The 23,147-nt window shown below is 39.7% G+C and overlaps 1 protein-coding gene across 1 annotated transcript in view; it reads left to right on the top strand.

Annotated features, from left to right (window-relative positions):
- ITIH4 (inter-alpha-trypsin inhibitor heavy chain 4) overlaps positions 1-21,487 on the top strand; it is a 46,320-nt gene extending 24,833 nt beyond the window's left edge. Inside the window, exons 12-23 of the mRNA XM_030570470.1 lie at positions 727-866; positions 1,368-1,525; positions 2,019-2,051; positions 3,265-3,333; positions 10,455-10,481; positions 11,106-11,150; positions 11,850-11,885; positions 15,486-15,599; positions 16,243-16,417; positions 18,413-18,567; positions 20,461-20,563; positions 21,412-21,487. Of these exons, the coding sequence (XP_030426330.1) occupies positions 727-866; positions 1,368-1,525; positions 2,019-2,051; positions 3,265-3,333; positions 10,455-10,481; positions 11,106-11,150; positions 11,850-11,885; positions 15,486-15,599; positions 16,243-16,417; positions 18,413-18,567; positions 20,461-20,563; positions 21,412-21,487 (1,131 nt within the window). The remainder of the gene's footprint in view (positions 1-726; positions 867-1,367; positions 1,526-2,018; positions 2,052-3,264; positions 3,334-10,454; positions 10,482-11,105; positions 11,151-11,849; positions 11,886-15,485; positions 15,600-16,242; positions 16,418-18,412; positions 18,568-20,460; positions 20,564-21,411) is intronic.
- Positions 21,488-23,147: the final 1,660 nt, after the last annotated feature.

The raw sequence follows: 23,147 nt of genomic DNA, 5'->3' as shown, positions 1-23,147 counted from the left end.
CCTCTGCTTCTGATATGTACAGACCAGAGAGAGGTTCTGTTGGTCCATAAAGTATCACCACATGTTCTAAACAGCGGTTTATTTATAAAGAATAGTTTGGGAAGAAGAAATGTCAGATATGAGTATAATTAAATAGTGTAATCACTATTGTGGCACAAATAGAGCATCTATTATGTCTTGTTAGCTGTTCCTTCTTTTAGTCTTCCTGGAGCTTCTGAAAGTTATTCAGTTATGACTAGAAATTATTTCATGGGTATTTGAGATCTAAGTTGTTATATTCCATTGAGGCATATATCTTGTTAAAATATCATGTTAATTAATCATGTAAAGAGTGAGATTTTTTGATAATTCCGACAGCTAAACTGAGAATAAGATAACACCCATCTCTACAGAATGTAGTTCTCTGATGGTATGTATTGACTTATTATAACTAATTGAATTTAAATAGTTTAACACTGGTGCACTTCAAATATGGCAGGGCAGTTTTATTGTAAATATTGTAAGCAGCTGCCTGCTATTCAAACACTAAGAAATTTCATTGGGGAAAAAAGTATCTTGTAGCTGACATCAATTTTTTTTGCTTGGTCTTTTCAGGATCTTTTAAATATATTATTTTTGAACTGGGTAAGGTCTTGAAACTTAAAAATATGATTGTCTTTAAATTATCTCTTGAAGGTCAATCTCTCTCTCTCTTTCTCTTTCTCTCTCTCTCTCTCTCTCTCTCAGCAAACTAGTAACCTGATTTTTAAGGAGGAAGCAAATGTAAGAGAAAAGGAGAAAGTATTTCAACATCAGAAGTACATTTTTGGAAATTTCATTGAGAGATTGTGGGCTTACTTAACTATTCAACAGCTGCTAGAAAAATCGTAAGCTAATAAGCTAATAAAATCCTCATGTTGTTTATTATGAATTTATAAACTTCTTCATAAAAACAAACCATAGATTCTTTATTCACATGATGGGAAAGGAAAGTGTGAATATTCCTGCACAGTGTTATATGCTGCTGTGTTTTGGATTATTATTGTGAAATGCTATAGTATTTATTTATGTGAACTATACTGAGCTTCCATAGTACAGTCAAGTATATATCCAGTGTAGGTGTTGCCAGCCAGAAATGATTGAGGGAGGTCCATAAATCATGCATTTTCAAGGTCCACTTGTATGTTTACTTGTAATTACAGAGGCCCTGATACAGCAAACACATGAGCATGGGCATAATTGTATAGGTATGAATAGCTGAGTTATTCTAATGGGACTACTCATATTTAAAGTTACTAGAAAATCCCCAGGAGCAAGTTTGAGGACCCCGACTAGTAGTCAGTTGAAAAGTTCACTTTATTTTTTTAAGTCATGAATGCCAACATTAGTATTTCAGCTCAAGAGGAACAGCAGAAAAACCTGCAGGTTGCCCGAGCTTTGGAGCTATCTATGAAGTACAGTTTTGTTACACCTCTCACTTCCATGGTGGTCACCAAACCTGATGATCAACAGAAACTCCATCTGGCAAACAAACCGACTGAATCTGGTAAATTCAAGTTGGAATGATCCTATTTCGGTTACAAACAATACAATCAATAGTTGCAGATCCATTATCTCCATGATCTAGTTTTCGGTGGCAATGATGTAAACCAGATTACGCACTGCAAGTCTAATTTCAGACTACTATTGAAATGGAGGGGGAATAGTAAATAAGTAGTTAATTACATGAATTAATACCGATCAAATGCTTATTGCTGAAGTTCCTTCCCTGCCCACTTCAAGAAAATTTTGGTCATTTCTCTGTCTGATTAAACTGAAACTAGTAAATAAAGAGCAGAGGCTAGAAAGAATGTCACTTCTTATAGGGCTTTTGTCTACTGCATCTACAATTCTCTTAAAAAAAAATTCTTTACCATGGTATTCAGACAATTAACCCCTCCTATTTCCCCTAATTTTCCTGTTTACTAAAACACATTTGAGTACATCAGCAACCAGTGGTTTAAGCTATGATCCTAATCTATCATCACTCCTCTGTCTAGATAATGAAAAGTCAAGATTTACTGGATTTTCAGGTAAGCGATCTAAGCTCTTCAAGTAATTTTTCCTTAATTGGCCAAGGTTTTGAGGCCTTCCACGCAACTTCATAGCATTTCTCTGGGCTTGTCTACATGGGGAAGCACAGGACAATTAATCTGTCTGTAAAGTAATAACTTTTGAATGCTGCATCTGATCAATTTCAAAGAATGTTCTAGGCATGAATGAGCACAGACATACTGATATGGGGGAAAACTAGAAAACCAGAAGAGGGAAAACGGTGGACACGTGGAGCTCCTGCCATCTGTTTAGCAGAGCCACAGTTTAAGGCACTTCTGCAGCTGTTTATAGGTCAAAGAACTGGTTGATGGTGCCCATTAACATCTTCAACACCCTAACTCATCTCTGCCCATCCCAACAGAGTTTAACATGTTGACACCCAGAATGATTTATCCCCCAGACACAATTAAAAGAAATAATAAGGGTGGGGGAAGGAGGAAATTGCAGGGGAGTAGGGTGGGACCAAAAGATTCCCTGGCACAGGGCAGAGGTGGGGGAGAATAGGTGTACTTGGCATGGGGGGAAGGGGAGAACACAGAAGCCCTGATATGGTGGAAAGAAGGAAAATGGAAAATTAGGGGTTATGGTTTAAGTGGGGAATGGCTGTGCACACAGACCCTTGCATGTGGAGGAAAATAGCAGACCCTAGCAATCTGACATGATGATAAGAGACTCTCTCCAGGGGGCACAAAGGGAATATAGAGCCTGGCATGAGAGAGTGGGGCATTCCAGAGAGACCTGGAAATAAAGGAGAATGAGGAGGTGGCAGATAGGGAGCTTTCAGGGGAAGAATGGAGGGATGCAAGGAAGCATTGGGGGATGCAATAAGGTTGGCCTACATAAGCAACGAAGTGTGGATTCCCCTTGTAGTTTCTAGAGACACATGAATAGGCTCAGATTTAGTCCCATTAGCTGTGAAATATTAAAATGAGGTTTTGCCTTTTATTTGAGGAAACATTTTGATACTGGGAAATGTATAACTGAAATGGAGTAAAATGTGAACTATGAACAACAGAAGGTATCAACCTCCACATAGGGAGTGGTGAGAATAATCTAGTCCCCCAAAGTAGGAAGTCTCTCTTTCGAGCACTTTTAGGCTGGTCCTGTAGCCTTTACTCATATGAGTATTAACAAGAGTTAAAAAAAACTTTTGAAGTGATAAATGGTATTGACTATATTTTCTGCCACCAGGTAACAAACTCTCAAAAAGCCATATAACGAAAGCCTTAAGTTACAGAAGGCATCATGATCAGAGTATGTGTAAGTTATCTTACTTTTCCAACTACTGAATTATTTCTTTAAACAATAATCTAAAGTATTCAAACATTTAAATCTCATGTTAGTGATTCTGATTGTAGTGAAAAATTAGATATATATTTTGTTCTAAAATCTTAGCCCATTTGTATTAAAAACAGTTTAAAAGTTCTCTGAAAGTCACATGTTTCAAAATGCAAATGGGGGGTTTGCTAGCATATAAAAAATACTATTAATCGATACACTTCAAGATTTTAGGTCTAAATTACACAGGGCACAGACAGAACTTGGTGCTGCTTCCACTGAAGTCAAAATTAATTTCAATAGCAAAATTTGACCTATACATTCCTGGGAAAACTTGTATCTGTTGTTTTAATAGTCATGCCCTACATTGCAACCTAGATTTTCTGGTCTTGCTAGGCTGATCTATACTGGAGAAATTTTCCACTATCATCACCATTTCAAACACACTTCTAGTCAGATTTGATGTTTGTGCTACAACCCCTCTGTGCCAGATAGGCAGGGATAGGCCAAAGGGAGGGACATATTGGGACAGGGAGGAGGCATGGTTGGGGCAGACGTGTGCCTTTGCAATTTTGCACCCCTGCAAAAACCACAAGGGCAGTGCAACTGTGGGAGGACAGTCCTCAGGGCTCCCCTAACTTGCCTGGGGACTGCACAAGCTCTCACATTCCCTGAATTGGGGTGGTGCAATCTTTGCACTGGTATATGACTCTGTCCCCTCCTCTCCATAAGCACAAGTTGCCGTGATGGTGCACAAGTGTTGCCAGCACCTTAATACTTATTCAGAGCAAGTCTCTCCAACATTGTATGTCCTGCATCTGGTTGTACTGCGCTGCAGCAATGTGGCCATTAAGTCCTAGCATTACTATAGCATTGGTTCATTTGGAGTCCCCCTGCACTGTCTTCAATGTCTTCTTTATTGACAGCTGTTGGGACATGTGCTGGGAACCATGAGAACCCTGCAGTGAGTGCTGTTTGTCATCTTGCTTCACTGGGGTAGCTGAAACGAACAGCATTGCAACTTGCAACGGTGATATTGTCTCACATAGAGCAGTCTTGTAATTAACTAGTTTTGGAATAGAGGAAATCTCTGTAACTTTATTTTATCTTCTGGAAGCAATTCAGAGATATAATCTGTAGCATCTACAGTTACTTTGGCAGTAACATGAGAATATGTATTAGAATTTTTGTATTTTTTTTAAAACTATTTATTTTTACTTACTACTGCCAAAAGCAAAGAATAAATAATACTGGTTTGAAGCAAGCCATAGAAGGTGGCCTTAATAGGAACTTTTACTTGTCTGGGGCATGAGAGCTTTCAGGGCATGGCAGAGTAAAGAATGATGTTTCTTGCCATCCTATGTCTTGTTTAGGGAACTCTGAGAGTAGTGCTCCAGAAGTAGGAAGATGAGACTTCTATTCCTTCCTCTCCTCAAGACACTGCTAATATTTTCCCATTCATTTTTATTCTCATTTGGGAATTGTTTTACCATGTGTTTGCATGGCAAGGAATTGGAATGAAGAATGGGAGTGAAAGGTGACTTGCTCTTTTTCTTGCTTTTTCTCTACATTGTTACAGCACTGTATTCTTTCTTAACTTTCCCCTGAACTCTTTTTCCCCCTGTTATATGGGCTACCTGAATGGTGTAGTGGGACTGCAGCTCAACTAAAGTTGAAAAGAAAGATTATTGTTCCAAATAAAAGATATTCTCTCGGGTTTGTATTTTTCCCCTTCTCTGAAGTGGAGAGAAATAGTGGTTTCCTCAGTGCCTGGGAGTAGAAAGGATTTGACTCTACCATTTACTTCCTAGCTATAAACAGCCATTATCATAGAATTATAGATTAGGGTTGGAAGAGACCTCAGGAGGTCATCTACTCCAACCCCTTGCTCAAAGCAGGACCAACACCAACTAAATCATCCCAGCCAGGGCTTTGTCAAGCCAGGCCTTGAAAACCTTTAAGGATGGAGATTCCACCACCTCCCTAGGTAACCCCTTTCCAGTGCTTCACCACTCTCCTAGTGAAATAGTTTTTCCTGATATCCCCACACACACATGCAACTTGAGGCCATTGCTCCTTGTTCTGTCATCTGCCGCCCCTGAGAACAGCTGAGCTTCATCCTACTTGGAACCCCCTTTCAGCTAGTTGAAGGCTGCTATCAAATCCTCCCTCACCTGTCTCTTGCTAGCCTAGCTGTGACTAACTGAAAGTCACAAGTGCAGCAATTCCCAATCAGTAGAACCTGAGGCAGCATGAGTCTTCTGATATGGAACTTCCTGCAGTAAAAACATAGGAAAAGATAAGCTTGTTTAGGACAATCTCAAAAACTGATCCTAAAGAACTTGATTATTCTGCAGTAAATGAGGGAAACTTTACCCATGTTTCTTTTGGCTTGTTAGGATTTATTTTAATTTGTTAATAAATCTTATTTTTAAATCATATTACCACCTCTTGTTATGGAATGCCTTATTACAATTCAACCAGTCAGCCTGTGATAGTCTAATAGGCACATTGTAAACTTTCCCCCCACTTTTCTTTCTTAATATGTCCTCTTCCTGGCTTACAGCATTCCTAGTGTACCCGCACAGCTGGATCAATGTACCCCATTCTGATTTGCAGCACCCTTGTTATATCAGTTTTGGGCCTATTGAACAAGCAATACTAGTCATGTAAAATCATGCCTTCATTTTTTGGTTGTTATAAATTATAGCACCACAGAAGTAAGTGATGGAAAAACCTACAGACCTCTGTGATGTTCCCCTGATGTTATGTGGACCAGTGATCTGCTAGATCACTCCAATCCTTGACTCTGGGAGCCAGTCTTACTCTGCTCTGCTGTGAGAACCCCCACTTATGGGCTGTTCACGCACAGACTCTGGGATATTATAGAATCAATCATAGAATATCAGGGTTGGAAGGGACCTCAAAAGATCATCTAGTCCAAAGCAGGACCAATCCCCAACTAATTTTTTTACCCCAGATCCCTAAATGGCCCCCTTAAGGATTTAGCTCACAACCCTGGATTTAGCAGGCCAATGTTCAAACCAAACTGCTCCTTGGAATGTGCAGCTGAATGACACTAGCCAATATCTCCGGTCCCAGATACAACCCTAGGATCCTCCTTCTTGCAATGTCCAGTTATGTCCACTGAATGCTGCAAGCTTATATGAGTTCATCAATTTAACAAAGAAATTGATATGTACCAGGCTTGTTATCTCAAGGGGAATCTCTGACATGCTTCAAACCAAATGCACTGCTTCAGGTAGAATAAACAAACAAATTTATGAACTACAAAGACAGATTTTAAGTGATTATAAGTCAAAGCACAAGAAGTTGGATATGGTCAAATGAAATAAAAGCAAAACACATTCTACGCTGATATTAACACTTTCAGTGCCCTTACAAACTTAAATGCTTCTCACCACAGGCTTGCTGGTTTCCTTTCAGCCAAGCTCTCCCCTTTGATCAGCGCTTTAGTCGCTTGTTGGTGATGTCTGTAGATGGAAGTGGAAGAGAGAGCCAGCATGGCAAATGTCTCTTCCTGTTATCATGTTCTTTTCTTCCCTTTTGGCTTTGCGCCCCCACCCTTCAGGGTCAGATGAGCATTCCCTCATTAGTCCCTGACTGACCAAGGGAAGGGGGGTGACTCACTCAAGAATCCAACAGATCCTTTGTTGCTGCCTACGCCAGTGTCCTTTGTTCCTGTGAGGCTGGGCTGGGTTTGTCCCATACATGCCCTGATGAAGTGTGAACTGCCCCTCTGTTCCTGGAGAGTTTTGCCTGGGCTTGTTTTAAACCACGAGGATACATTTTCAGCCTCATAACTATAGACATGAAATTACAACCTATAACATTACCATAACAACAATGCTCAGTGCATCATGAGCCTCCTGAAGACATCCAACATGACAAAATTTGCATTGAATACCACACAATTATATGATAAGGATGAACATGGGGATGCAGGGCGTTCCCCTCAGATACAGAATGTCACCCATTTAATTTCACTGCAGAATGGTTTCCTACAGTGTTATTTAATAATGCTTTCTCCACTTCTAAGAGATGAGGCTTCCCTTCTGTCAGGGTTCCCTTCTCAGTTTAAACTCTAGGTACAGATGTGGAGACCCTCATGAAAGACCCCCTCAGCTTATTTCTACCAGCTTAAGCACAAATTCTTCCTTGCCCTTAGACGGTATGCTGCCACCACCAAGTGAGTTAGACAAAGATTCAGGAAAAGGACCACTTGGAGTTTCTGTTTCCCCAAAATATCCCCCCAAGCCTCTTCACCCCCTTTCCCGGGGAGGCTTGAGAATAATATACCAACCAAATAGCTAACCAAGGTGAGCACAGACCAGACCCTTGGGTTTTTAGGGTACTAAAAACCCAATCAGATTCTTAAAAACAGAACTTTATTATAAAGAAAAATGTAAAAGAAGCACCTCTGTAAATCAGGATGGAAGGTAATTTTACAGGGTAATAGGATTTAAAACACAGAGGATTCCCCTCTAGGCAAAACTTTAAAGTTACAAAAAAACAGGAATTAACCTCCCTCTTAGCATAGGGAAAATTCACAAGCTAAAACAAAAAGTAATCTGACGCATTTCCTTGCTATTATTATTCTTTCTGTAATAATAGATGTATCATTTCATTAGGAGCTAGATTACTTGCTTGGTCTCTCTCTTTGCCTCCGAGAGGACAGCAACAAAGCATACAGCAAAAACCTTCCCCCACAAATTTGAAAGTATCTTCTCCCCTTATTAGTCCTTTTGGTCAGCTGCCAACCAGGTTATTTGAGCTTCTTAACTCTTTACAGGCAAAGGAGGGATTTTATGCTACCCTTTGCTGTATGTTCATGACACCTTCATTCCCTCAACTTTTCTGCAGTTAACTAAGGATGAGTGGGCGCATAATCAGCCCTATATTTTGCAGTGACAAGTGCAAATAGAGACACACGAAACCTCAGCAGATGTCAGTAAAAAATGTAGTGTATTTTCTGGGGGAAGGAGAAGAAGAGAGCAACAGTAGTAAGAAATATCTCATTTTTAAAATGCTACCAATAAGATGCATGATGCTAGCTTGAAATGTAATTCAGACATGGTATTCTCTTTCTCCATTTACTAACGGATGGAGGCTCGCATGCTTATCCTGTTAGTATTCTCAGTAGTATGCTACTCTCTTAATTATCTGTTTGTTTGTTTAAAATAATCGAATAAAGGTTTAAATCAACATCACGCTTAAAAAACACATTTCAGTCTCATGTTTATGATGATGATTGTGGATGTTTATTTGATATTAATTTACTAACAGAATATGATCTACAGGCATATATATTTAGGACAAAATAGTATTTTAAAGTAATTTTCCTATTTTTAAAAATTACTAAAATTGTAAACCTCTGCAAATAAAATCAATAAAGCCTTACAAGTAAGTTGTAGAAAATAAATGCCAGTAATAAACACAATTCAAGGTTTTAGACATAGTTTAAATCCACACAGGGAAAAGATTTCATCTGCTATATGAATACCAGGTTTGCCTACAAAGTGAGATATAACATCACTCTGGATACCTATTTTTGACAGATGTAACTGGGGAAATACATAGGACTCATCCACAGCTCTAGATTCGTTTGTACATGCAACTTGAAAGAACAGTACCTGGCATATCAAATTGTGCATTGTTGCCACAAGATATAATTAAAACCCATAGTTTTGAAAGATTTTTTAAAAAGAATTAGACATTTATACAGATAAGGAGAATTCTAATATCTACATGTGATAGGATAAAAATACATAAGGGACATATAGACATTAGGTGTCTGGGGTTAGGAAAAACTTCCCCCATGCAGATATATGTTGGTGCATAGTTATCTACGCTGGAGCTTTCATGCCATCCTCCAAAGCACCTGGTACTGATCACAATTGGAGAACAGATATTGGACTAGATGGACTACTGAACTAATTTGGGATGGCAACTCCTGTGTTCTGAAAACTATTTAAACAGTAAAATGAGACTACATGGATAGGAAGTAAATCCATATCCACTTAGGACTTTACTGTTGTCACTCTGCTGCATGCCAGAGTCATTCAGAACTCATGGCAGCTGGGATAAAATTCAGATCTTCCTGCTCCAAAAGCTTCCTGCCCCTGCCACTTCAGCTATTGGTTTTAAATCTTCAGCTACCAAAACCAAACTTCTCAACCTTCCAACCTGTGAGTAGGTTACACTAGGAACCAAAATGTGTTATCAATGACTGAAATATGGAACACTGGTATTTCTTTGGATCAGCCCTTGCTCCTCAAGTCACCTAGCTGTCCAAAGAAAATAAATGTAAGCTATATACAACAATTACATTAATGAAACATTTATTTTAGGGTTTAATCACATAAGTTAAGAAATACAGAGTTAAATTGCCACAGCAGCCTTAACTCTGCTCTCATATAATGCACAAGGACCTTCATTTGGGAATAAAAAAAAATCCTACACCCACTTTGAGCTCTGGTTCTGAAACTGATAAGAAAGAATGCAGAATTCTTTTAAAATATTGAACTTTTCCTCTCCAGTAAGAAGTGATGGATATTTTGATGTTTCTCTAGCCAGGGGTAAGTGAATTTACAGCTTCAAGTTCATCATTTTTAATGTAATTTAAAAATCAAGAACTGAAATTGCTATTGTGTAAGCAGCAAGACATTCAGGTCGCTCTAAATCACAGAGGCACTGAAGTAGCTGAGTGACCCCAAAGCCACAGCAATTCAAGCCAGCAAAAGACATTGATACAGAAAACAAGTGCATTTAGCTTCATCAAACCAGAAATTGCACCATTGTTCTGCATCCTGCAAGGGGCTAAATGCCCTCAACTTTCACTATGCCTATGAGGGTGCAGAGAATTCAGATCTATGCAGGAGGCTTTGTAGGATCAGGACCCAAAAGCCAGAATGTCTGCATGCATTCAGGGGACCATCTGAAAGTCTGGAGGAAAGGGTGCTTTACAATTAAAGTATGTACACATGCAAGGGTGGGAGAGATTTTCTCATAGAAACTGCTTCATTCATAATATTTTGCATTGAGTGGTCACTGAATCTTGTTCTTAAATCCCTATGTTTTAGATTACGTTCAAAGAGCACCGAAAACTGGTAAGTCACTTTGTTTTGTTGTTACTGTGTTCTTTACCCTGGAGACATATGGAGCAGGATTCTCACCCAACATCATCCTTTCCCAATGACTTTGCACTGACATGTTTTATAAATGACTGTTTGAGGACACAATTACTGTTCATGATCTTTAATCATAGTGGACCTGGTTATTTGTTTTTATCAGTGATAATTTCTAACTTTTCTTAGTGACATATTTTGTTCTCAGATCCACAGCTCAGTGGATTTGGTACAGTTTTGCTGTGTATGGAGTGTGGTCATGGTTCAAGGCCACTGTGAAGGGGCTGCATGGATGGTCAGTGAATCCACTGGCCATTTCCCCATGTTGAGAGGGAGCAAGAGCTGCAAATGCTATTGCAGATTCAGAGCAGCAGCCATGGTGCAGACCCAGTGCTGCCCCATGGGCTGGAGAGGGGAAAGAATACATCTCTTTTCCCTGAGAAATCCTCTCTAGAATATAGGTCAGACCCACAACTACAGGATGGAGAGGGACAGAAATGTGGGCAATATGCCATAAACAGAAAATTGAAAAACTATTTGCTTAATAAAACTAATTCCAATTTTAAAAAATCTTCTAAATTTTGGTCTCTTCTTTCAATATATTAGGTCAAAGAGCTATACTGTTTGACATGACGGAACACTCACCAGACGGTATGTTATAAGAATTAATTTTAACTGTGAATTTTGGGGTGTGTGGATGACTCTGAATTGATAAAGCAATGGGTGATCTCTTATTTCTAGTCATTGAACTAATCTATCTCAAGTTGGCAGTGACCAAAAATTACCAGCATCTGGTAACTGTTTTGTTTCTTAGGTGTACTTATTTGTTCCTAGTGAGAAGGAATCCAAATCACAAAAAATCCACCATTACAATTGACAATGACTAAAAATATTGATCTCGGTCCCAGTATAGACTAAAAGAATGGAACGTGCATGAACACTATATTACCTTCTTATCTCGAAACAGTGGTCTGTCTAGATCAGGTTGAGAGATACACTTTAGCGGGGTAGATTAATACGCTGGTGTCCATGTTCTTTCTCTTTTGTGGATACACAACATAAATTTCCAGGCCTGTTAATCCAGGACCATTCACCAAAGCTAAATGGAACTAGCACAAATACAACATTTCCAAGCCCTTTCTAACAGGGTTTAGCCCTGAACATCAAAAGTCTAATGTGATATGTTGCTTTTCCTTGGGCCATATTGTGGCATTTATATTTAAACAGAACTCTCTTGAAATCAGTGGAGAGTTCTGCTTAAAATTCTTTGGTACAACATTGTCCCTTATTAAATATTTCAAATAAAAAAAAGTTTTATTGAAATGTTAATCTAAATTTTAAACATTTTAGTTTTCAGGACTGTTCAAACAACACCACAGCTTCTTAGTAAGTAATATATGTCATAATATTGCTTTAAAACTCTAAATGTTGACAAAACAAGCTACATGTTGTTCATTACAGTTAACACATCAACAAAACTCCATAAGGTGAAAACACTGAGAAATGTACCTATTGAATAGGCACCTTGATTATATCAGGAAAACAAGCTGATTTTGCAATTATTTAGCATAAATAATAGAACATCATTTTTAGAACATCATTTAACACGTTAAATGTTAACATTTAACATAATAGAACATCATTTAACATCATTTTTCTCATGAAGATGTTAAAGATTTTTACAAACCGTAAGTAAATTAATCTTCACTACATCCCTGGGAGGGAGTTAGGTAGTATTATTCCCTTTTTACATATAGTTTAAACTCAGATAAAGAAAGATAAAGGGGGTTGCCCAAAGTCACATGAATAGTCAATCACCAAGAAGTCCTGACTCTTAGCTCCCTGCTCAAACAGATAATAATTTATCATTTTATATATCTTTTTTATTCTTCACTGTTTGTACTAAATATTCTTGAAACTTAGTGTCTTTGCTTACCATTTTGGAGCTTGATGTTGTTTCCTCTGCAGTCACAGAAGTTTTGCCATTGACTTAAGTGGAAAGAAGAGCCAGGTCCTTTGTCTTTTCTGAAAAGAAAAATACTTATTTCCCCTCCCCTCAGTAGACCCGTCTCCTAAGGCACACCTGGAATGAAACAAGCTTCCATAGGAGTTGATAAAGATTATGATGGATAAGCCCCCCAAAATCAGGAAGTGCCAAAGTTAAGGTGGTATGTACAATGCTAAATCTAGCCTTTGTGCATATGCATGATGATATGTAGCTTAATTCTGATCTTATTTTTGCTTCTGTACATCAGGAGCTAGCTCCCTTAAATTCATTGGTGTTAAATTGGTGTAAGTGAGCAGAATCAGAAGCACAGTTTCTAATTATGTGATCAAATACCATTTCTAATACAATAGATAGTAATATCATTCCATTTTCTCTCTCATATTGTGAGACACAGTTTGTGTATAAATGATTTGCATGAATTCTGCCTTGCATATTCACAATGGTATGCAGACCAAAAGATGCTACACACATCCCTAAGGTTGTAGAAAAAAAATGATGTCAATATTATATTTCCCAAAATAAAAACTTCTCTCATTTACAGTTAAGGTTACTTGATGTATTTCCTATCAATGTGATCACTAAACATCAAGGAAATCACCAGTAAAGATGACATTAACATTCAGCTCAACCTTAATGCGTATTCTTTACCACACAAACATTACAACACCCAATCACATGCTCAGACTTGTCAACTCCACAATGTACTCCCTTTCAACTCCAATAGATAATCAACGCATCCTCAGAATTGCAATCAAATGCACAACTTGAACTTCAGCATCAGTAAGATTAATGTCTCTTTCCCATAGACTTTTAGTTTAAAAATCTGTGTTTTTTTTAAAAAGAAAACAAAAGAAATTATGATTGTGTGTGTGATTTCAAGGAATTGGATGTGTCCACTGAACAATAATTTATTTATTTATTTTTAATTACTTTCTCTGTAAAAGTAACTATTTTATTTAAAAAATAATAGATTGAACAACAATTATGCTAAGTGTGGAGGCCATATTCTGTCAATGAATTGTGGAATTAGTGGAATTTTAATGCTACTTTAAATTTCAAAAATTAAAATGTCTTTTAACTATAGAAATGCTTATCAGCACCTCTATAATTTGATGCTACATGGTTGATTTCAGTTATGGCTTTTGTTTAAAACTCAATGACACTATATAGCCATAGGGTTGCAAATCCTCCTGGAGTGGCCGGGAGTCTCCCAGCATTGGCCTCAATGTCTCAGTGACTATTAAAAGCAATCCGGGAGATTTTAATAGGCCAAAGTCTTGTCCGCAGCATAGTGGGGCTAAGGCAGGCTCTTTCCCTGCCCTGGCTCTACGCTGCTCCCAGGAGCGTCCAACATGTTTAGCTTCTAGGCGCAGGGGCAGTTTGGGGATCTCTGTGTGCTGCCCCCACCCTGAGTGCCAACTTCGCAGCTCCCATTGGCCAGGAACTGTGGCCAATGGCAGCTGTGGGGGTGGTTCCTGCAAGCGGGGGCAGCTCACAGAGTCACCTTGCCACCCCTGAGGCTAGGAGCTGGACATGCCAGTCGCTTCCAGGAGCCAACCAAGGTAAGAACTGCTTGGCCAGAGCCTGCACCCCTTACCTCCTTCTGCACCTCAATCCCCTGCCCCAGCCCTCCTTCCACACCCAAGCTCCCACCCAGAGCCCACACCCCGCACCCCCTCCTCAGGGCCTCCCAGAGGATTCAGGGGGCCTGGGGTCTTCGGCGACAGGGGGCCCCACCGCTGAATTGCCGCCGAAGACCACGCAGTGCGGCGGGGGGTCCTTCCACCCCGGGACCCACCGCCGCGGGTCTTCAGGACCTCCCCCCACCCCTGCCGAATTGCAGCGGAAGATGCTCCGGGGGCCCGGGATCCACGAGCATTTTCAGGGGCCCCTGGAGTGAGTGAAGGACCTTGCTCCAGGGGCACCAAAAAAATCTCGTGGGGGACCTTGTGGGGCCTGGGGCCTGGGGCAAATTGCCCCACTTGCTCCCCTGTCTGGGCATCCCTGCCCCTCCTGCACCCCAACCCCCTGCCCCAGGTTCACCTAGAGCCCTCTCCCATACTCTGAACTCCTCGGCCACACCCCCTCCCACAGCCCAACTTGCTTCCCCAGCCGAGCCCCCTCCCACACCAAAATTGCCTCCCAGAGCCCACACCCCCTCCTTCACCCCAATGCCCTGCCCCAGGCTCAGCCCAGAGCCCTCTCCCACAACCAAACTCCCTCCCAGAGCCTGCACCCCAACCCCCTGCCCCAGCCCTGAGCCTCCTCCCGCACTCAAGCTCCCTCCCAGAGCCCATACCCCCTCCCGCACTCCAACCCTCTGCCTGAGCTCCCTTCCACACCCAAACTCCCTAACAGAGTCTGGACCTGAACCCCATGCCCCAGGCTCATCCCAGAGCCCCCTTCCACACTCCAAACCCCTTGGCCCCATCCCCTAGCCCAGAGCCCCCATCCCCTCGCTCCTGCCCTAGCTGGGTGAAATTGAGTGAGGATGGGAGAGAGTGAGTGATAGAGGGAGGGGGATGGAGTGAGCGAGGGCAGGGCTTCAGAGAAGGGGCAGGGCATGGCCTTGGGGAAGGAGTGGGCCAGGGGTGGGGCAAGGTGTTTGGGTTTGTACAATTAGACAGTTGGCAACTCTATGTAGCCACCTTATACATTTAGATGCATGTTGATTTTTACAATAATGTGTTTGGAATTCTTTGGACTTTCCCTTAAGTTTAATTATGCACATATGTAGTAAATTAAAAATACAAAATAAATATTCTACCCCTCTACAACACCGGCCCCTCAGGACTATAGAAAACTACTCGTTTACATAACCCTTTTTGTTCTCACTCCTAACTAGAATGCCTACATTCTAGAAGGGCATTCTTTGTAGAACCGATTGACTCAATACTACTAACACTTGCAATATCAGCACTATTAGGATTTTTTTTATTAACATTAAGAGCTCTCTCTCTCTCTGTCTGTGTTTTTAGCCAATGAATATCCACATTTCCTCTTTCAACTGCCCAGACAAAATGATGTCATATGTTTAAATATTGATGGTCAACCGCAAGCTTACATAAACTTAATATCAGATCCTGACAAAGGTGAGATTGCCAAATCTTACATATAATATAAACAGGTAACTATTGCTGGTTAGGAACTTATCAACAAAACATTTTCACTAAAAGGGTAGGTTTGATTAGTGTCTTTGGAAGCTCTTCCTCCTGGGCAACCCACTGAGGCTTCTGATTATGAATACAAATTCTGGGACTTGTGCATGTCCCTAATCTTTACTATACACCAGTATATCTTAACAGATTCAGGCTCTAATGTACTAGTGCAGACGTGCACACACATTAACAATCCATCAGTCAAATTAATGTGGGCTTATGCTCCCATGGGCTGTGGCTCCCTCCAGGCACCACTGGCCAGGCAGCCTGTTGCTGCCAAGGCCAAGAGTAATCTGCGTAAGACATATATCCCTGCAGGTCAGAGGGCATATATGCTGCCACTACCATTGGCCCCAAATGACTTTTCCATTACTGTGGCCATAGAGGACTTCTGGAGAGTAAATTCTGCAAATGTGAATAGGAAATTGGAGCAGGATGCAGCCCAGGAGCTGAATTTTGGCTCCTTAAATACAACACACTTACAAAAGAGTTGTAACAATAGCTTTTTTGTTTTGGTTTGGTTTTTTACTTATTATTAATATTGTGTCCCTTGAGTCTACGTTAATGGCACTTTCAGGAATCTCTGTGACTGGTAAGCTTGGGAGAAATAGAAATCACTTTATGCTGTTTGAAATTACCAACCTGGATCCTCAAGTGCAAGTCCGTGTATCAAAGGAAGGCGCTGTGCTGAGCTATAGTGGTCATACCACCAAACTCTCATGGACAAAGTCCGCTTCCTCTACAATCCAGGGGTAAGAAATGTCTTTATGCATTTTCCTTTATTTAAGAGAGAGTGAGTCTGACTGCCACTTAACTCTGTCTTCATTTGTACACTCATGATTTTCTGGATTCAAATAACCTCAGACCCAAGTTATGTATCTTCGATGTCTACCTGACTGTGTCCAGATATCTAGTAGTTAGACAATTAACTAACCTAACTGAGGCCTGTAATTATTTGTACCTACACGTTGCAGGTGTGAAAGGGAGAGATTGGGTTGAATGAAACATTTTCATAGGGTAATAAATAGTTTCTGCCTGCCTAGGAGTTAAAATATTTATCTTCCCAGAAAGAGACTTTGATCCAACAACATTTTATTTGAAAAACATTTATTCCTAATTTGCTGAAAGATTGCTGTCAATTTTATTTTTTCATCTAATGGATTTTGGTGCCCCAAAGTCAACCAGTTGCTCTCATTCTGTGTTTATTATATTATTACAGTCTTATTGGTTGATACCAAATGTACTGTATGCTTCACAAGACCCAATCAGAGAGCACATATAAAAGTACAATTATAAAAGTATATTGCACTTTCATAAATAAGTTGTTTTTTAAAAAGCTGAGACTTTCTCATTTCTAAAATTTAACATATCTTATTCCTAAAAATTTATGTTTAGGCCTTTGACAGTATGAGTGAATGGCGCAGATAGTTTTATATAAGTATCTGTAATTTTAATACATTTCTGCTGTTTGAGAACTGTGTTTTAAATTTTATTATTGGATTGGCTAACTGATTTAGTTAGCATACTTTACCAACACACAAAAGATATGAATTCAAAAGCAGGGCTGCCCAAAGGGGGGGACTAGTGGGGCAATTTGCCCCGGGCCCCAGAGGGGCCCCCATGAGAATATAGTATTCTATAGTATTGCAACTTTTTTTTATGGAAGGGCCCCCCGAAATTGCTTTGCCCCAGGCCCCCTGAATCCTCTGGGCAGCCCTGTTCAAAAGGAGACTCTAGACATCCAATTCTCTTGGTTCCTTTGGTTAACTAATATACATCTCGAAGACCAGTTGTGGACAAGAGAAAAAGTTGCAAAGTGAGTTGCTCAAAATTTCCATGTAGTCTGTCCAGACAAGGCCTGCAAGTGTGCTGGATTTATGTCACACACACAGGATGGACCCTTTAATGAAGTGCTAGGTTTCTCGACATTTAGACCAAGATATGAATTTTTATAATCCTTAGAGGTATTGGGATTTAAGGATTTCATTTGGATCACTATAGCAAGGGGCCAGCTATAAGTAAAAATCTGGATTCAAATTCGCTCCATTTTGGATGTCTTCAGATTATGACTGTTTGGTTCAGGCTCATCTCTGTTAAGATCTGATAGAAGCTTCTTGAGTTCATGTGGCTTTTTAAAAAGAGAATAATAATTATGGACATCTATGTTTTCCAAATCCATGTAGGGTAAGAATCAGAAGTAATAAACTACAGCGAGAAAGTCAGGTCCTGAATATCATATGGGAAACTATTCTTGTAAAATACCCAAGAACGTTTTGACAAGTATCTGAATCTCTAAATTTTCATCCATCATTAGTGCTAAATACAATAATTTTGTATATTGTACTTTTTCCCATTATTAAAATAATGAAAAAGCACATTTTTCCCGCTTCTCCAAGCATTTTTTTGCCACGAACAAAAAGGCACTTTCACTAGCAAAAAATCTTGCTAATTTAACATTTTTTCTGTAAGCTGTATTAGCTGATGTGTATTTTAGGGCATGTGTGGGAGGAGGCAAATTACTGTACATTTTGCTGAATAGAAATTATGACCTCAGTTCAAGTTTAGTGCATAAAAAACCCTGATTACAAAGGTCAGCAGCATATATACAATAAATCAGGTCCTGGTCCATGACTAGGCCTCCTAGGCACAACAGTAATGCAAATAATAATATCACCACCAAATACTCAAGCATTACATCAGTATCTTAATATTTTTCTGAGAAAAAACAGGATTGCTTTTTTCCCTAGGCTGAAGATTGCAGTTGAAAAGGAAAGAAGTCTTACAATGACAGCATCTGACAACATCACAATAAAAATTGCTTTTGTAAAGTCTTCAAATCATTTCCTTGGATTATATTTCATGGACACTGACCATTTTTCTGACAAAGCCAGTGGACTTCTTGGTATGTATCATCCAAGTAATGTAGTATGGCCTAGGAACGGAAGGATGGTATTGCACTTAAATTATTGACATGGAACTCAGGAGATCTGAGTTTCTGTTCCCAATTCAGCCAATTTGGGCAAGTCATTAAATTCCTTTGGACTAAATTCTGCTCTTCTTACTGATGTTGATCTGTATTTTATTCCAGGAATAATTTTATTGATTTCCCATAGAAAATATTTAGGCTTTGTGCGTTAGTTCCTGACTAGTAAAATGGGGATAATAATACATCTCTATGTCACAGTGACCTAGAGAATAAATATATTAATGTCTGTGAGGTGCTCAGTTACAAGAGTGATGAGCATCACAGAAAAGCCTATAAATAGCCTACAAATAATCATAATGGTGTGTACAAATAATCCAGCAATGCTGAAATGCAAAATCCTGCTGTATCAGTATGTTGTTCTTCTTTACCAAGTGTTAATGTCTCCCATTGCTGAGCACAAATGCAAAATGTTTTAGCTCTTAGCATTAAAGAATCCAACACTTTTCACCTCAGTTACTACACAGGCTAATACTATATTTTTAATTGGTGGTTTAAGTACAGGTGGAGCCAAGAGGCATCACAAGTGATCTGCCATCTCTAAATAGTTTGTATAGTGCTCCAGCCTTCTTTCAGTGCTTGGGTAGGACCCATGTGGGATTATTAAAGTCCTTGTGCCTAGATGTCTGGTGTTCGAAAAGGTATGTTTATCTGATAGATATTCAGATGGTGAAAAAGAAACTTTTCCACAGGCAAGTGGAAAATTTATTTATACTTCTATATGTACTTACTCATTTTCTGATTAATCGTCAATTCCATCTAAAATTTGCCTATCAATTAGATATTTCTGAGTCCTTAACTTTGATTTCCTTGAGCAAACTCTTGAGCTCCTTACTCAGATCTTACTAGGTTTGTGCTTTGGCAAGTCTCATTAAAATCAATGAATAATCAGTCTGAGTTAGCTGAAGTCAAGGGGCGTTTGCCTGAGGAAGGAGCCCTGGATTTGGTCCAGTAACCTAATTTAATCACCCAATATCATGCTTCTGTAACGAAGCAATCCAGACTCGGTTCCATGATGCTTTGCAGCTCTCTAGAACAGAGTCTTGTCCTCAGACCATACAATACTGCTATATTTCCTTTAAGAAATGGTACATTCAGGGATGGGCTTATATAACACTTTTTGGCCAACTTCAGAAAAGACAGACTTTCTGAACAGCAAAAGCCTAACTCCTAAATCTACAGTGAGATAATATACTGTGTACAGCAAGTACTTTTGATATAAAATAATGAATTAATTGCCTACCCAGGCTCAGGATTATAAAAGTCACAAAATAAATATGGAGCACATCATGTGTTTTCCCTTTCTCCACCACAAAAAATACCCAAACATCTCAACCTGGTGTAAATCTAAAGGAGAAAAAAAACACCTTTCCTTAAAATATATTGACCAAAAATCTTTTTCAGACAGAAAGACGTTGTATATCCCAAAGCTAGAAACAAATAAATGTATATGTAGGAGTCAATAGGATACTGTGTGAGTGTAAGGGTTCACATCTGTGAATCTGTTTGCAGCATTTGGTCCTGGGATCGTAAGAATCCTAGATAAGTATCTAGGATCAAAGAGAATGACTTCTGAAACAAGGGAGCTGCTTCAGACTATTCAGAATACTTCCATCATATGCCTTTTATTGTTGGTTTGTATGACTACTACAGCTGAATTACATGGAGAAGCTAGTATTTTCTCAGGCAGATTGAACAACTACTTACCCTGGAGCCACACCAGCTGTTCTGATTCAATGAACTAAAATATCTATTTTTAAAAGTTTTCTGATAAATGTGATTTTGAAATATTTTTGGTTTTGTGTTTCTAAGGTCAGTTTTACTTTGATACACATTTGGAAAGTAACCCTGGAGCAAGTCAGGGAGAGGATGAAAGAGTCCTCAGTGTTCATGGACAAAAGCATAGAGTTGCCAGGTAAAATGGACCAGTGGTGTGTGGGAGAGGGAGGAGTATATGCTTTATTTATGTATCAGAGGGGTAGCTGTGTTAGTCTGGATATGTAAAGGCAGCAAAGAGTCCTGTGGCACCTTATAGACTAACAGACATATTGGAGCATGAGCTTTCGTGGGAGAATACTTTATTTATGCAATTTAATTTGTTTTAATATTCTGTATTCAGTTAGAGACACCTCAAGGATTTAGTGTGTTAAAACTACGTATCAGTGGCAAACATGCTGGAGATTAGAACAAATTCAACAATTTAAAAAGTGTTTGGTTGCAGTAATACTTGTCTTAATCAATGTCAACTGAATCATTAGAGTAAGTCATCCAATGGTTTGTGACAGCTTGGATTTGTTGATCTCACAAGCCTCATTTGTTTCCTAGTTTGGGAGGGGTTTCAACTCGTTGGATATTGGTTGTTTCTAGATGTATAATGAATGGGCATATGGCTCAGAGCATTAAATAGGTGCATTTTTTGTTAGTTTTGTTAGCAAATAAATGCATTTAAAAAACCCTCCATTTCTCCTCCCATCCTCATTTCATTACTGGCATTCTACTTGCTTCAGGAATCCAGTTCAGAATTGGTCTGCTTATTTTATACAAACTTTCAAGCATTTTGAGATTCCATTTGTATGAAAGATGCTATCTAAAATAAGATCTCAGTACTATCATCAGGTTGGTATGGATGTACCTGTACACAGCCCCACTGACTGCAAAAGCAGTCTCTGCAGGCATAAGGTTCAACCCACCCAGACTGGATTGGAGTACGGTGGCCTAAAGTTTGAATGTTTTCTTCATGAGTTGTTTTGCTTTTTGTTTCAGAAGAAACAAGAAAGATTACAGGCAAGAGTCAGCCACTGGTACTATTTCCTGCTGGTCATTACATATAACTCCCTAAAGAAAAACACTTGGGGAAAAGAAAACAGTAAAATGATGATGTTTCAGACACTTCTGACTTAATTTCACTTATATATAATAATCTTATCATTTTCTTTCAGCTTTGCTTGCTAATATATATATATATGTCAAAAATAATTTTACCTCTGAAATATTGTAATTATACTTAATAATTGGGAACTTGGAATTTGCTTTTTATGTAATTTTAAAGGATTTATGGTATATTTGGTTATAAGATATATTGAAAATGTATGTAAATGAAACTGGAGGTAAACAAAGTAAAGAATAAAACAGTGCGATAGTGAACAAGAGAAGAAATGCTATATGATTAACAGTTTCAGGTTTGGGAATAATAATGAAGAACAGTTGAGGGGAAACTGCTCGACAATTCTCTGTCTCAAGGTCATTGTGAGGTGGGCATAGTCATGTTCAGCAGTCCCCTGCAGAGACAGTTCTTTCCTACGTCTCATAGACCAGAGAATGAATCTGTAATAACAACATTTTCCTGGGAAAGGGTTGTCAGGCTGCTCCAGGTTAGTCAGAGACAGCTGAGAGGTGCTGAGGATATGCTCACACCTGACAACTGAGCCACAATAAGCTGATGACGCATGCATTTTGCCACTTACCTCTAGAAGGCTGATTCATCCCCACAGATTAAACAGGAAACTGAAGGTATGGTTGGGTCCCACATTGCCTTGTGCCCCATAATTGCTCAGGCTGAGTGGGTAGGTGCATTTGGACACTCTTAACCCTTCCAGTACAACACCTGAGAGAAAATGTTAGTTTTTTTCCTCAGCCTAATAACCGTTAACATGTAGAATCAAAATTCTGAATCAAGCAAATTTATTATAAAATAATCTTTCTTGTTTCCATGGCTGACTTCATTCTTTCCCATTTCTTTTCTTGTCCTCCATTTTATTCTTCTATAACTTGATTTTCATCTTTTTTCCTTCAGTTTTTGTTACAGTCCTTGTGTGCCCTCAGACTCAGATTTCTGTCCATTTCAATCTTTAAAAGTGTTTCCATTATTTTTACTATTTATAACTCTCACTGTTAACAATTTGCACCTTATTTCCAACCCAGTTCTGACCCCCCTCTCACCTCACATGCGCACACTCTCACTGGGATCCCTATCGCTGAGCTCCCTCACCCACACCCCTCAGTCACCACCTCCCTCACATGCACATACATGCACTAACCACTTAGTCGCCCCATAGCCACACACTAGTCATCCCTGCTCTCTCACACTCATGTAGTTCCCCCCCCTCAAGCCCTCTTCCCCATGCCCAGTTCCCCCCTTGCCACTACACTCACCCTTGCCTCCTGGTTCCCACCTCACCTTGCACACCTGCATCTTTGCCCTGTTCCCACCAACTCCCTCATCTCACATGCCCATGCCCTCACCCTGTTCTCCACTCTCCAGCCCCCCTTACCTCACCACACTTCTCCACCCTGGCCAAGCTGTTCCCTCCCCTGACCTCACATGCCCACATTCCCCCCTCATGTCACATGCCTATGCCATTGCCCAGTTGTCCCCAACCCCCTCATCTCACTTGCCTGTACCCTCACCCATTCTCTTTGCCTGGCATGCCCTCACTGGTTTCTCCCCCTTCAAGCTTCTTTCACCAGGCATAACCTCTCCCCCTCTCCCAAGGCCCTTG

Source organism: Gopherus evgoodei, chromosome 7 (genome assembly GCF_007399415.2).
Source record: "Gopherus evgoodei ecotype Sinaloan lineage chromosome 7, rGopEvg1_v1.p, whole genome shotgun sequence".
NCBI lineage: Eukaryota > Metazoa > Chordata > Testudines > Testudinidae > Gopherus > Gopherus evgoodei.
This window is presented reverse-complemented; position numbering and strand designations above follow the sequence as displayed.